The 13478-nt window shown below is 47.3% G+C and overlaps 1 protein-coding gene across 6 annotated transcripts in view; it reads left to right on the top strand.

Moving 5' to 3' along the window:
- emid1 (EMI domain containing 1) overlaps positions 1-13478 on the top strand; it is a 57722-nt gene that overhangs the window by 1687 nt on the left and 42557 nt on the right. For all 6 annotated transcript variants that reach the window (XR_012926640.1, XR_012926641.1, XM_076025975.1 and 3 more), the window contains exons 2-3: positions 5038-5151; positions 6090-6193. Coding sequence is in view for 4 of the 6 variants with exons in the window: in XM_076025975.1 (XP_075882090.1) it covers positions 5038-5151; positions 6090-6193 (218 nt within the window). In the remaining 2 variants the exon portion in view is untranslated. The remainder of the gene's footprint in view (positions 1-5037; positions 5152-6089; positions 6194-13478) is intronic.

Raw genomic sequence — 13478 nt, 5'->3', positions numbered from 1 at the left:
AAGGCAGAGCAAAGTGAACATCAGCAGCATACCTGGTTACATAGCTATAGATTATCATATATTTAAGAATAAACATAAAGCAATAATTTTCATTTCTTAAAGAAGCCCACCTGACACTTACCTAAATATGAAACACTGTGTCTGGCGGGCTTCCTTAAAAATGTACACACTGGACCTTGAAATGGGACTTTGAGATCAGAACTGTCACTTGATAAGGTGACCAGTGAGTCTGATGGAGCTGTTGATGCTGGGTTTTTTAAAGGATTGGTGAAGACCAGACTAAACACACAAGAGTTGCTCACTGGGACCAAGTGCACAGCCAGTGTTTATCACTGAGACCCTGCTTGTGCTTCATACTGACGGCTTCCATCCGACAAATATTTATGCTCCCAGGTCACGTTTGTGTATGCGGGCCGGACGTTGCCCGAGGCTGAGAGTATCACCTTTATCTCTCCGATGAGGGTCTTCACACGTAGGTGTGTCCAGGTGGCTCCCGCTGGCTCCCCTCACCACACAACCCCCCCCAGACAACCACCAGTGGCAGTACAGCAGTGCTTGTGGATGTATTTACCAAACACAAGCAGCTGCAGCTCCACCACATTTGGACTTTTTTTTTTTTTTTTTTAGATGGATAGACAGAGGAAGGAGGAAGCTGGTGGTCTTGAGGTCAACGGGTTTGACGTGACATAGGAATATTCACCTGCTGTCCTGGCTTGCTTGTGTCCAAGCAGCACAGCAGTCGACGGTCAGTGCAAGAAGCACACGTGAGAGGGTCTGTGCCCCCCCCCCTCCTCCGGTGAACTGACAGAATATTTTCATTGGAATTCCAGGACTTCGGCGGGGACAAATCGTGGTCTGCCGTAGCAGCAGCCCCCTCTCTCTTCACACAGTGATTAAGCATTTAAACAGGGGATTACCAACTCCTGAGTAATTTCTGGAGCGGCGCGGCAGCGCTGTGGAGATGCTGATAATGTGTTCGCTCACCCTCGTCGTTCCTAACGACGCTATCAGCTTAGAGCTGCGGGGGATGGGGGGGGGGGGTGCTTGTGGAAGTAGGTGCTCCTTTAGTGCTGGTCCTGCCGCCCTCTTTTATCCCTTCTTGAGGGACTTGTCATGGTCTGACAGGCAGTCTGGACCCCTCTGCCCACCACCCCCACTGCCCTCCACTCACCGCCCCCCAACTCCCTCCGCACCCGTCTTAACCATATCCACATTTTCCTGAAGCATGGGAAGAAAGATGACAGAGATTCCAGCTGGATGAGCCCTGAGGAGAACGGCTTTAGTGAGGACCGTTCCAAGGACTTCATATAATATGTGTTCAAGGAGCGTTTATGGGAGGATGCAGACATCATAACCAATTAGTGGATGCATCGTGAGTGAGTGGCTGGTGATGGTTCCACTTGGGTGTAAAGAAATGAATGTCTCCTTGAGAAATAATCACTATAGTAATGGTTTCAATCTCATTACAGCAATGATTCTTGCTAGTCTGATGTTTGTTTTCTTCGTCACATCAAATTCTTGGCCAGACAAACCTGAAGTGCAGGCGTAGCATCACGTTCCCGTGGAGGCTATACATTGACGTTTTCTACGGTTGATGATTAAACCAGTTTTAACTAGAGATTAGTCAGTTGGCCCATACGTCTGAAACTTTCTGAAGACAGTGATTTATATTGGCAGTGACGTTCAAACCCTAAAGATTAACTTCCAGCTTGCAGGTGTCCAGAGCCTGAAAGTCAAAACAGAGAAGGCCGGTGATAAATGATTGTTTTCCTTGTTGGTCTTGCGGCTGCTGTAAAGTCACTCAGCTCCGAGCCCTCAGGGCCTCATGGTGGCACTTTGGTGCTCTGGACTTTTGTATACACAAGTTGCTTTGAGCCTGCGAGAAGACAGCTCATTGGTTTCTAGCCATCAATCCCTGGGGAACATGAAGTTTATTTTTTAATTTTCTCAAACAATTTGCGCTGATCTCTTGAAGGACTCCTCCAGTCGTGCCCCTGCACCCCACCCATGAGGCTGCGTCCCGCTCTCTTCATTAATTTCAGCCTGACTGGCCACTCTTGGCCTCTTTGTCATGTGTTGTGACACTCCATTTATCTTATTCCTCTCCGTGTCCCGTGGGACCCCAAACCACTTTATAATTGTCTTTCCTTCCACTTCCCTTTTCTCATCGGAAGCTCCCTTGAGTGACTCTTAGGATGAAATGACCTTTGCTTATCGTCCTCTTCTCTCCTATCCTTTTCTCCTCGCTGCATGTTCGCCACGCATGTCTTTTGTGCTTTGCTCTGCAAGTTGTTGTTTTTTTCCAACGGACAAAAAAACTAGACTAATTTCTTCATGTTTTTACCCATTTCAAAAGTACTTTTGCATTTTCCTATTTCCTTCCTCTGTAAGTTGAGTAGAGGAGTTTTCTTCCTCTCAATGCAGTTTGCAACAGAAATAAATTAATTTAATGGTGGTGTCAGAAAACAGGATGCGAGATGAGGACGCTCATATTCAACTCTAAAATGTGTTTCCACAAGTTCAGCAAGTCCGAGTAAGCACTTCTTTTGGTTTTGACATGTTTTTGGTTTTTAATCATTTTTCTTTCAGATTTTTAGGATCAAAGATTTACTGCTTTTCAAAGTAAAATGAGAATACATTTGTTGGCATTCTTTTGCAGTTTGCAGCATATTCATATACATTTGCACGTTCTTGCAAATTTCGACTCGAAAGTGTCCCTGTGTTTCTCATACTGGTTTTGTTGTTTGACTGAAACAAGAGCATTTGGCATTTCCTCTTTGGTAATTGGATTTGTGTAATGCAAAGAAAGTGAGTGGAACCATAAAGCCCAGCCCCCACTTCTCTTCCTCTGCCTCCTGGTGGCATTCTGTTCGGTCCCCAGGTGAAACTGGCTCTCAGTCCGGGAAATGCAGATTTTATCTGTTCGTTCTGGACTGTAAGTGGTTGGAAGGAGTTTTGCTCTCAGCTCTACCTGCACCCAGCTCCGTCCCCTCTCAAAGTTCCTGACCATAATGAAGGTTAGTTTTTTCTGAGAAAACGGGAAAAGGGGGGAGATGGAACACCAGGGAGTATTTTCTGAATTTTTGGTACCCTTTTCTCTGCCCTTTTCTATTATTTTCTCTACGTGAGCACATTGAAGACGACTTGGCATATACATTCCCATTTTGGGCCATGGATTGAATGTTAAAGTGAATTGGGAATTTTAGTCAATAGATTTTGTCTAGCCTTCCTTATGTGGAACGGCACAGACAACATTGGGCCTTTTCAGTCAATGTTTAAAGCTCAGAACATGAAGGAAGGTAGATCACGATACTGGGCTAAAAGCTCAGGTCTGCCTGTGCGGCTGCCACAACTTGTGGTGATTGTTAATGGGAGCTGGTTAAGAGCTGCCTGCATCCTGCATCCTCCGCCCTTGGCCGATTCTTCCAGTGTAACCCCCACTACACACACAACAACACACACACACACACACACACACACACACACACACACACAAACATATGGTCTCACATATTGTCATAGAGACTGTGGTGGGAACAATCCCCCTGTGCCCGCCTCTTTCTTACCAACACTTTGGCAGCAGAACACACAACGTGCCGTTTTGTGTCACAAGCTCTCCTTTGTGGTTCCTGCACGAGGCTCCTCCTTCTCCTCCTCCTCCTCCATCTCCTCCTCTACCTCGTCTGATTGTGTAAACAGTGGCAGTAGTAAACGTCGTCCTCATTTCCCCTCCAAATGGAACCATATGAAGGCGATATGAGCGTCTGTAGCCTCGGCTGCCGTGTCTCAGTCGTCCAGGTCGTCTTAACGTATAGGGGTCGCGTCGAGGTTCTTGCCATCTTGAAGACGTTTTTGCCTCTCTTCCGAAAGGCTTGTTCAGTTCAACCTAACAGTTCTATGGAAGTTCTACCTCTACGCTCTGTTGCAGTCTCACTTCACACGGTCACGTCGAAGATAAGATTTAGCCTGAACTTTTCTTCTCGCTTCTTCTCTGTCCCGCCTCAGAAAAGCTCCAGTTGGAATTGTTTCCAGTCCAGTCTTAACAGGAAGCTTATGCAAACTTGCAAACAATGGTGACCGCAGTGTGAATGGTGCAATGCTGGTAGTTTTTGTCAGAACTGGACCAGGGACAAGGAGTGGAAGGTTTCTCTGTCTTGACCTTTTTGGTAAGAGTTTATTGAAACACTGCGGGGTGTCACGGCTCAGCACAGAGAGATATTGTGTCCCCGGCATCAGTTTCCGAGCCCTTGCTCAACTGACGTGCCTGCTCTCATTGTGACAGACAGTGTAATAGTGATAACCTTCCATCTCCTTCTCCAAACATTTTCCTGCAGGCCCTTTCTCAAAAGCATTTGCGTCATAAATCCAAAGGATACAGGAAACCCTCCATCTCGTGGGTCAGGTTGCATTGGACCAGCTCGCTCTCGCATTCATCATCATGCACAATTTTGTGCTTTTAGCGTAATGTTGGCGCTGTAACTCGAGCCTCTTATTGCCTAAAATGCGTCTGTTCCTTCTAGAATCTAGAGCTTGATCACTCGTGTGGACTGAGGGGAATGTTGCAGGAGTCCAGGTGATGGCGTCTCGTCTGAACCATCGTAACCTCCGACCTCGGTGCTCCCAGTGCAGCTCCGCCGTCCAGCAGTCAGGCTGACTTTACGGAGTCCCTCGGGGAGGGAAAGGAAAACACCCCTTTCGACGTCTGTATTGGACCTTGTCTGTCTCTTTATCCTCTCCCGAGGGGACCGTGCCCTCCCCCGCGAGAACTGAACGCAAACGGATGTGTATCAGCGGAGGAGTGACCGCAGAATAAACACAGCCCACAATGCACTCCCCGCAAAATCTCATAGCTGATTAAAAGCGAGTAAACACCATAAAGGGGTTTCAAGACAAAGGAGGAGTGTGAAGGGGTGAGAGAGGAGAGGGGACCCAAGATCCTGCGAGGAGGCAGCGACGTGACGAGCACCTTCAGTCTGAAGTCATCTGCACTGTTCCTCTGTGTCTGAACGGCCCAGTGTCTGTGCTCTTTCCCTGCAGGAACTGGTGTCCACACACGGTCACTAAGACGGTGACGTGCCAGGTGCAGAACGGGACGGTCCTCCAGCGGGTGTACCAGGCGTGCCGCTGGCCGCAGGGCTGTTCGGGTGGCAGGTGAGCAGGCGACCAGGCAGAGCTGAGGAAGCAACATGTAGCTGAACCACTTACGACGTAGAATTCAGGACATGACATCGATCAAACGATTTAGATTTTGTAAAAAAAAGATGTATATATATATTATTTCTTTCTTTTTTCGCTTCATCATCCATTAGCATATAAATTACAATTACAAAAGTGCAGGCAGAAGCCATAGCTTACATGTTGCCTACGCCAACACCCATTTTCCATTATTCAAAATGCCACACCAAGACAAAACATCATAAGGAAACAGATATAAAAATGAAGTAATATACTTAAACCACAATGCATGAATCAAATGCAACACCAATGATAATACACCTGATTTAGATAAGATACTATATGGATAAAAAAAAAAAAAGAAAAAAATACGTAACTACATCTACACTTACATATACATATACCAAATGACATATTCAGTCGGGACATGTGATATTCATAGATCATTTTTTATCTATAACAACAATGTATATCTATCAATTACCATGAGTTTGAATAACTTTTTGAATTTAGGGACAGAAGTTGTTTTTAACTCATCACAAAGACGATTCCACGCCTTTACCTCCTTAACTGAGATACATCGACTTTGAAAATTTGTCCTGACTTTTATCATTTTAAACATACTAGTTCCCATAAGATTATAGTGGCTCACTCAAAGCCTCAATCAAAAGCCTCCATTGACAGTCACTAGTGGCAACTAGTCCACTAAAATGAGGCAGTTTCCATTTAAGGAGCCTATTTCAAAAAATAAAGAAAGTCTTTAGGAAAAGTACAGTGTTTGATATGGATGATGTCCAGAAGTCTTTTAAAAGTGACTTTATGTCACTGTTCACCGTGGCCATAGTGGGATATCACACTTACTGCAGCGTCATCTGAGTGATGGTTTGAATGGTTTGTGAATGTTTTTTTTTCAGCTACAAGACGGTGGTCCGACCCTCCTACAAGGTGGTCTACCGGACTGTTACCTCGCTGGAGTGGAAGTGCTGCCCAGGATTCAGTGGCCCTGCCTGTGAAGAAGGTGAGTAACACACACACACACACACACACTGCACTGCACTACAGTGAAGGTCAGGTAGGGCTCTTCAAGAGGGGGGCAACGCCATCAATCTCAGACTTCCATCAGTCGCTTCTTCTTCTCCTTTGCTTTTTTTTTCCATCCTTCCCCCTTAAACTGCCTCATTCATCAGCCCCTGCGCTGCTGCTTCTGATTCTCAGCTGCCATCCAAGTACTTTGAAAAGCGGGGGCTGCTCTCCATCAGGCTCACACAAGGTTGCCTCCCCACTGGAGTTGTGAACATTTCAAGAAAAAAAAAAATCCTTCAGCCGATCACTGCACGCTATTAATCTCCGAGTGCGGGCGATGCCATTTCATTTTTCAACTACAGTAGCTGACCTGGCACGCACGCACGCACGCACATGCACACACACACACACACACACACACACACACACACACACTCACACACACACACACACACATAGCGTGTTATGACTCCCCGTGGCCCTCGTCTCTGCCGTCTGGTAAGGAGGGTGGAGTGTGTGTTTACGCTGGTGCCCAGCACTCGACTGAGAGGAACGTAAATCATCATCAGGCTCAGCCACACAAAGCACACCCTCACCCTCTCACCCCTCTCACCCTCACTCTCTCTCACCCTCTCAGGTGAGGTGAGAGCACGTTACCAGCCTCCCCCAGCGTTCTCTCTGCTTTCATCTGGAATTTCTCCTCCTGGTGCTATTTGCTTAAAAACAGTGCAACTCCTCCACCCCCCCCCAAATTGTCCCTTTTTTTCTGTCACCCAACAATATTCATCCACATCGGCCCGACTTTGCCCCGACAAAAGCCGGGAGGAACGTCCCAGTTCAGAAAAAGGGGGAGGAAATGATCCAATTAAGTTGTTTCTGGAGGAGATTCCCCTCCAGTTGTCATGGCAGTGGGATGGTGGCAGGGGGGTATAAAATGGGGGGGCCTCTGGTGGGGTGTGGAGGGGGCACCAAGCCAGTGGGGATTCTGGGATTAGCCACTTATCTGAGCGCCGTTCCGGGTGGCTCAGATCACAGGCGGCGTTGAGTGAAAGTGACAGGCCCCATTCACAGCCGCCTTTCCTCTCGGCCGGTCGGGGCCGCCGGCGCTTTGTTCCGCTGCTGCCGCGTGAGCAGAACCTCTTGCCAGGCGCAGAACCTGATCCACCGCCGCCGCCACCGCCGCCGCCGTCGCTGTCTGTGTGACTGCCTCGTTTCGATGCTTGGGGAGAAATGAAAACCTGCGGCGGCGCGCTGCAAAGCTCGCAGGCTGGTTTGTGCCTAAATCTTGCATTAGCCGCTGAAAGTCAGAGTCGCTTCATGGTTCAGTGGCTTTTTTTTCATAAAGTTTTGAACCCGGGCCCTCAGTACCTGCACGCCGGACTCCATCTGCAAAACTCTGCAGAGGTTGTTTTTTTTTATAGCTACAGTACATCATAGTTTTTTTCCAAGGCATGGGGTGACTGTCACAAGCTTCACTGCAGTACAAACAAATTTAACATTAAACCTGCAAGCAGGGTTGATGGGGCTGAGCCCGCCTTCGTGACGGCCTACCCTGGACAAAAGCGGTCGCTACGCATGCAGGTGCGCGCCACACACACGCACACACGCACACACGCACACACACACACTCAAACACACACTCATACACAGTCTTTTTCCTTTGAATAAAACAGAGTAAACGGCTTCGGGGTGGGACTGTATCTTAAAGGGCTTGAATTTTGCTGTCTAGACCTTGACGAGCTGCGAAATGAAAATGGTTTGTTTTTGTGAAATTACCCGAAGGAGACATTAGTTGATCAAAGTGTTTCCTTCCTTCCTGTTTACCTGAAGTTGAACAATGAGTAAACGGCTTCGGCGGGAACTCCTTAACTTTAATGTCAGCCATTTGTGGAACTCAACATTAAGGGACTATAAAAGAAAATAACTGTAAGGATGTTGCCACCCTTAAAAAATTGTCAATTTTTAAAACAAATGGAAATAGCTCCCTTCTGGTTTGTGGTGGACCAAAAGGATCTTTGTTCCATGTCTCTACGACCTTCGTACTGGCCACTAGGGCCATTTCAGTCTGGGACAGTGTTTCTTGCCTGTAGGTGGCTTTATGGAGGACCTATTTTATACAGATTTTCAGGGACTTTTTCTTGAATTTTACCTGACCTGCATGCCAATTTTTGCTGATTTCGGAGTATGTTAAAGGGGTCAACATGAAGTGGAAAGGTGCATAAGAATGGTGTCACTTTTGCATGTACCCCTGTATGGAAATATTCACAAAGAAAATTAAGGGGATCTCGCTCATTTGATCCATAATATTTGATCGTCACAGTCTTGGCTATGTTATACCAAATTCTCCAACATTTGCAGTTTTGTCGGAGATGTTTAGAAATTGTTTGGCTTTGTCAATCATTTTGCACATGCATGCAAACAAGCTCAAATTGTGCCTTTTATGTCGAAGATAGAGACTCAGTCTCTCGTTTGGCTCAGCCCCATAGATTGTCTCATACATACATATGCAACTGATATCGGCACATATTTCATGAGTACGAGTATAAGTACTCAACATGAGTATTGGTACTGATGCCCGACACTGGTAACGGTATTGGTGCATCCCTAGTTTTTTTTTTATGGGTATCTGTGCTGCAGGGTTTATGTTAGGACTCTTTTTTCCATTCTTTTTTTTTGCTCTTTGAATCTGTATGGATTCTTTCTGGGTTCTCCAGCTTCCTTCCTTCCTTCCTTCCTTCCTTGCCCACACAGTCCAAAGACATGCAGGTGAGGCCTTTGCACAATGACGGCTGAGATAAGCGCCAGCAAAGTCCCGCCAGCGTCCCACGGGTGCAAGAGAAGCAGGTTTACAAGAGGAATGGATGGATGTCTGTGCATGTCAGACTCAAAGAGATGTCTCATCATTCCATTCATTTCTAATTTAAAAACGTATCACTCTTTTGTTTTGTTGTTGGCTACTGAAACCCATCCCAGCTAACTGACAGGTTGGCAGTTCATCACAGAGACAAACAGTCGTTCGCACCCAGAACTGCTGCTTCAGAATCACCCACTAGCCTCACCTGCATTTCTTTGCTCTGCGGGTGGAGGCGGGAGCACAGAGTTGAAACTCGCAACCATCATCGCCTTACAGCGCCAACCATGCTGCTATCTAGCCTCAATTAGAGGCCACTAACACTGAGATGTTGGTTCCCAGATTTTCATAGCTGTCCTGCACAGACTGTGGATAATGTGTGTGATCCACTCATTTTGTCGCACTGCTATGGTCACCCCCAGAGGCCTCTGGGCCACGTCTCACTCCCTGGTTCAGTCTACATCAGTGGTTCTCAACTGTTCTCGACATTTCTTTTCCTTATCTTGAAGTCGCGAGTCAAATTTATTCCCCAGCACTCAAATTTAATTCACAAAAATAAAAACACTAGATCACGTTCTATTATTGTTTAGTGAATAAATGGTTGAAATTATGATTAATGTGTGTCCTGCAAAATAAATGGCCAACATACATCCATCCATTTTCAATACCTGCTTTTTTCTGAAGGGTTGCGGGGGTCTGCTGGAGCCTATCCCAGCTGTCATGGGGCGAAGGCAGGGTGACACCCTGGACAAGTCGTCAGTTCATCGCAGTGCCACATAGAGACAAACAAACAACCATTTGGACTCACACACACGGCCACGGTCAATTTAGAGTTCCCAATTCACCTCACATGCATGTTTTTGGAGTGTGGGAGGAAGCCGGAGAACCCGGAAAGAACCCCCGCTGACACAGGGAGAACATGCAAACTCCACACAGAAAGGCCCTAGGCCTGGAATCGAACCCACAACTTCTTGCTATGAGGCGGCAACGCTAACCACGACTCAAAACAGCTCCGCGGCCCACCTTTGGGTCACGACCCACCAGTTGAGAGACACTGGTCTACATTACTGCACATCCTCACACCGTCCACACCCACAAGTCAGCGGGGCTGAAGAACGACACCCTCCACACGGCTTCCCTCCCACTAGAGGCGGCCGGGTGAGCCCCCCTCCTGTGCGGCCTCCATTCTCAGCCCTTTGCGTATGACAGCCAATGGGTCAACAAGTCTGCCGAGGCGATAAAGCGTCTCTGTTTAAGTTTAAGATTGTGTGTGTGTGTGTGTGTGTGTGTGTGTGTGTGTGTGTGTGTGCAGCCGCGGCAGCATCACGCTGAGATGAATGGGAGAACAAATTTATGAGAAGGGTTCAAGCCCGGGCGCTGCAGCGCAGTCATGAACAGGCCTGGGAAGCGTATCACATTCAAACTGAGGGGCTTGGAAAGCAAAACATTACATCACGGCCGGCCCGATAAATAAACTTACACCATTAGAGAGTCAGATAACAACGGCATCAGACCCCCGGCACCCTTCACATTAACTCGTGTTTTTGTATTTTCTCACCCCGACATCAGGATTTGGCTGGAATTCCAGGCCGGTGGTGTAATTACTGGCTCCTAATTGTTCTCTGTGAGGTATGGGAGATATTGTCTTACCTCTCGATCTGGAGCACAAAGCTGTTTGATAGTTTGCCAGGAACTGGGATTTAATGTATGTCTGCTCGGCTTTGGCACTTCCACTCGCTGAACGCCTGCTTCCACAAAAACGCAGAATGACACCAGTTCAGCCAGTTCAGCAGTGTGGGAGTGCGAAAGTAAGCAAGCGCATCCACTCAGCAGCCACGAGAGCCCCAGTTTGTCTTGAATGTTTAATATATGTTTGTTATAAATGCATAAATAAACAGGATGTGCTTCATGTTTCGCTCCTGGTTTCACTTGTATGTGACTGTGCTTCAAAACAAGACAGTAGCTTATCTCGGAGGGGGTTGGGTTGGTAATCAGGGGGGGAGGGGGGTGTCGACTCGAATTAGCATGGCTGTCAAAGCTCCGCTGCAGGGTCCCCGTCTTTTTATTTTGTTGGGTTTTTTTGGGGTTGGGGGGAAGTTGCAATAATTACGCCGTGGCTCCGAGGCAGAAATGTAATCTGGCTTATCGCACGCCTCCACGCTAAACCAACCTCCCCACACCCCACGCTTTAAACTTCAGTCGGCCGCAGAGGAGTTGAGCGGCGACCACCACCACCACCACCACCGCCGCTGCAGCTACGTCGGGCTGCCAGAGCGAGCGAGCCATCATGTGGGCGGGAAGGCGAGGCGCTGAAGATTTGTACATTGAAGGTCGCAGCTGCTCGCCGCGATTAGCAGCACTAGCGGCGGCGGTGGCGGGGTTTTTAGGAGCTGTGAGTGGAGCGAAGGCAGCACTGCAGGATCCATGTGGTGGTGGTGGGGGGGGGGGGGGGGGGGTTGGGTGGTAGTGAAGCTGGTGACCTCAGCTCCTGACTTCAGACCTCAACAGAGGAGCAGCGTGTGATCACCACGATCTCGCTGGAAACATAAAACTCTTCCCTGGTGATTTTCTGGCCTTTATAATTATTTTGGAAAGATTGAAATGTCCAGGACTGAAAAATCTGCAATAGAAAGATTTGTCATGAACCACGATCAGGTCAAAGGTCATCCTGTCAGCCGTTTTACAGGTGTTTTTTTGTATTGCCACCTAAAGGGGGGAAAAAAATACTTTTTGGGCCAGATGTTTTTTTTTGGCTGCAGTACTTTCAGTGGCCACTCGGAAAGAATTGCTGCATCGCCGTATTGCCCGTCCGGTATCCAGTTCTTATAAAGCATCCATGGCGATCACCTTCTCATTCAGTCGCTCTCCTTCATCGGACGTCTTCAACAGCTTCCTCTTCTTCTTCTGTTCTTCTCTATTAAACCAACCCACAGCCATCCGGGTCCCTTCATGCACAGAGATCGTCTGCGTAGAAACATAAATCACGCAGTCGCTGGACGAGCGCTTGGACCCAAATTGGAAGCAGCTGAGGTGGAGGTGGAGGTGAAGTGAGCTGAGGGCCCCCACCACCCCGATCGGATTATCCATGGTTAGTGCCTGTTAGGGTCAAACAAAAACTGGACCCACAATGCAGACTCAACAAACAAATGTTTTTTAACTCCAAAGGTAAAGGTTCAACTTTGGGAGTAAGTCCAAAAACAAAGGGCAGGAAAAACAGCAGACAAGCAGGCTGTGGCAAGGATCTAGTCGAACTCTGGAAGTAACTGATGAACTGGCAGCGGCTAGGTGATCAGACCAGGTTTGAGTACAGGTGTAGTTGAGCAGAAGGCAGTCAGGTGGGCCGGTGGCAGATGAGTCAGGAGAGCAGGTGTCGCTGATCACATTGATGATCCTTCCCAGGCCAGATGGCAGACAGAGGAGACAGAAATCAACAGGAAGGGGGGAGGGGCAACAGGAAAACAACTCTAGATCCCAACAGCACCCAGCTGTTCCACCCTAAAAGCGCGACTATTTCCCTGTGAAATGTCGGGCTTTGCTCTTGGTGAATTGTTGAGTTTCAGTTCGACGCGCCCAAGCGTGCTTGTGATAAACAAAAGTTCTGGAGGATGCGACGATCCACTGTTCAGATTGTTTATTTGCAATCCAAACACAAAAAACAAAAACGGTCTTACCGCGACAGCGGACAATGCGGCACAGGTTGCTTGCAAACTCACAGATCGACAAAGTAATCCAACAATCGTCAAAAAATGAGAAATCCAAAAAGTGCTTGAAAAGCGGTCTAAAACTGTTTGGCTGCATTCAACTCAAGAGACCTGCCGGCCCCGTTAACCACCCTAATATAGTTCAGGTGCAGCACCTGCTTATGGTGATGTGGGGGCGTGGCCCTTAGCGCAACCAATACTAAGAAAATACTAAATAAATAAAACAATTACTTTTGTGTCCATAATTAACACATTAAGCCACAGTGCAAATAAATCAGAAATAAGGAAAGAAAATAAATATTTTGGCTCCAACACACCCCAAGGACTTTTCATAATGGTCATTAATTTAAAAACAACTACAACAGCCACGTTATCAACCAGTCACCCGGAACCACGGCGAGCAGCTCAGTTTATTTATTGACACAATTGTTTCCACTACAAAACTTCAACACCTCTATTCTTGTGGATGTGTGTGTGTGTGTGTGTGTGTGTGTGTGTGTGTGTGTGTGTGTGTGTGAATCCTCCCCAAAAACACAACCCTATGCAGCCGCACTGTGCATAAAAATAAAAACTCATGCATATTTTACAAACGTCTGCAACATTTGTTCAAAAAACATTATTTGTCACTGAGCCTACACAGCAGCAGTATTGTTGGGATTACTCCATAAAAGTAATCCAACTACTAATTACTCTTTTAAAAGTAATCTAATTGCTTCTTTAACTACTTT

Source organism: Nelusetta ayraudi, unplaced genomic scaffold, assembly GCF_046127955.1.
Source record: "Nelusetta ayraudi isolate G7.1 ecotype Tasmania unplaced genomic scaffold, CSIRO-AGI_Nayr_v1 ptg000018l, whole genome shotgun sequence".
Lineage (NCBI taxonomy): Eukaryota > Metazoa > Chordata > Actinopteri > Tetraodontiformes > Monacanthidae > Nelusetta > Nelusetta ayraudi.
The sequence above is the reverse complement of the archived record's forward strand: the minus strand, read 5'-3'. Positions and strand labels throughout refer to the sequence as shown.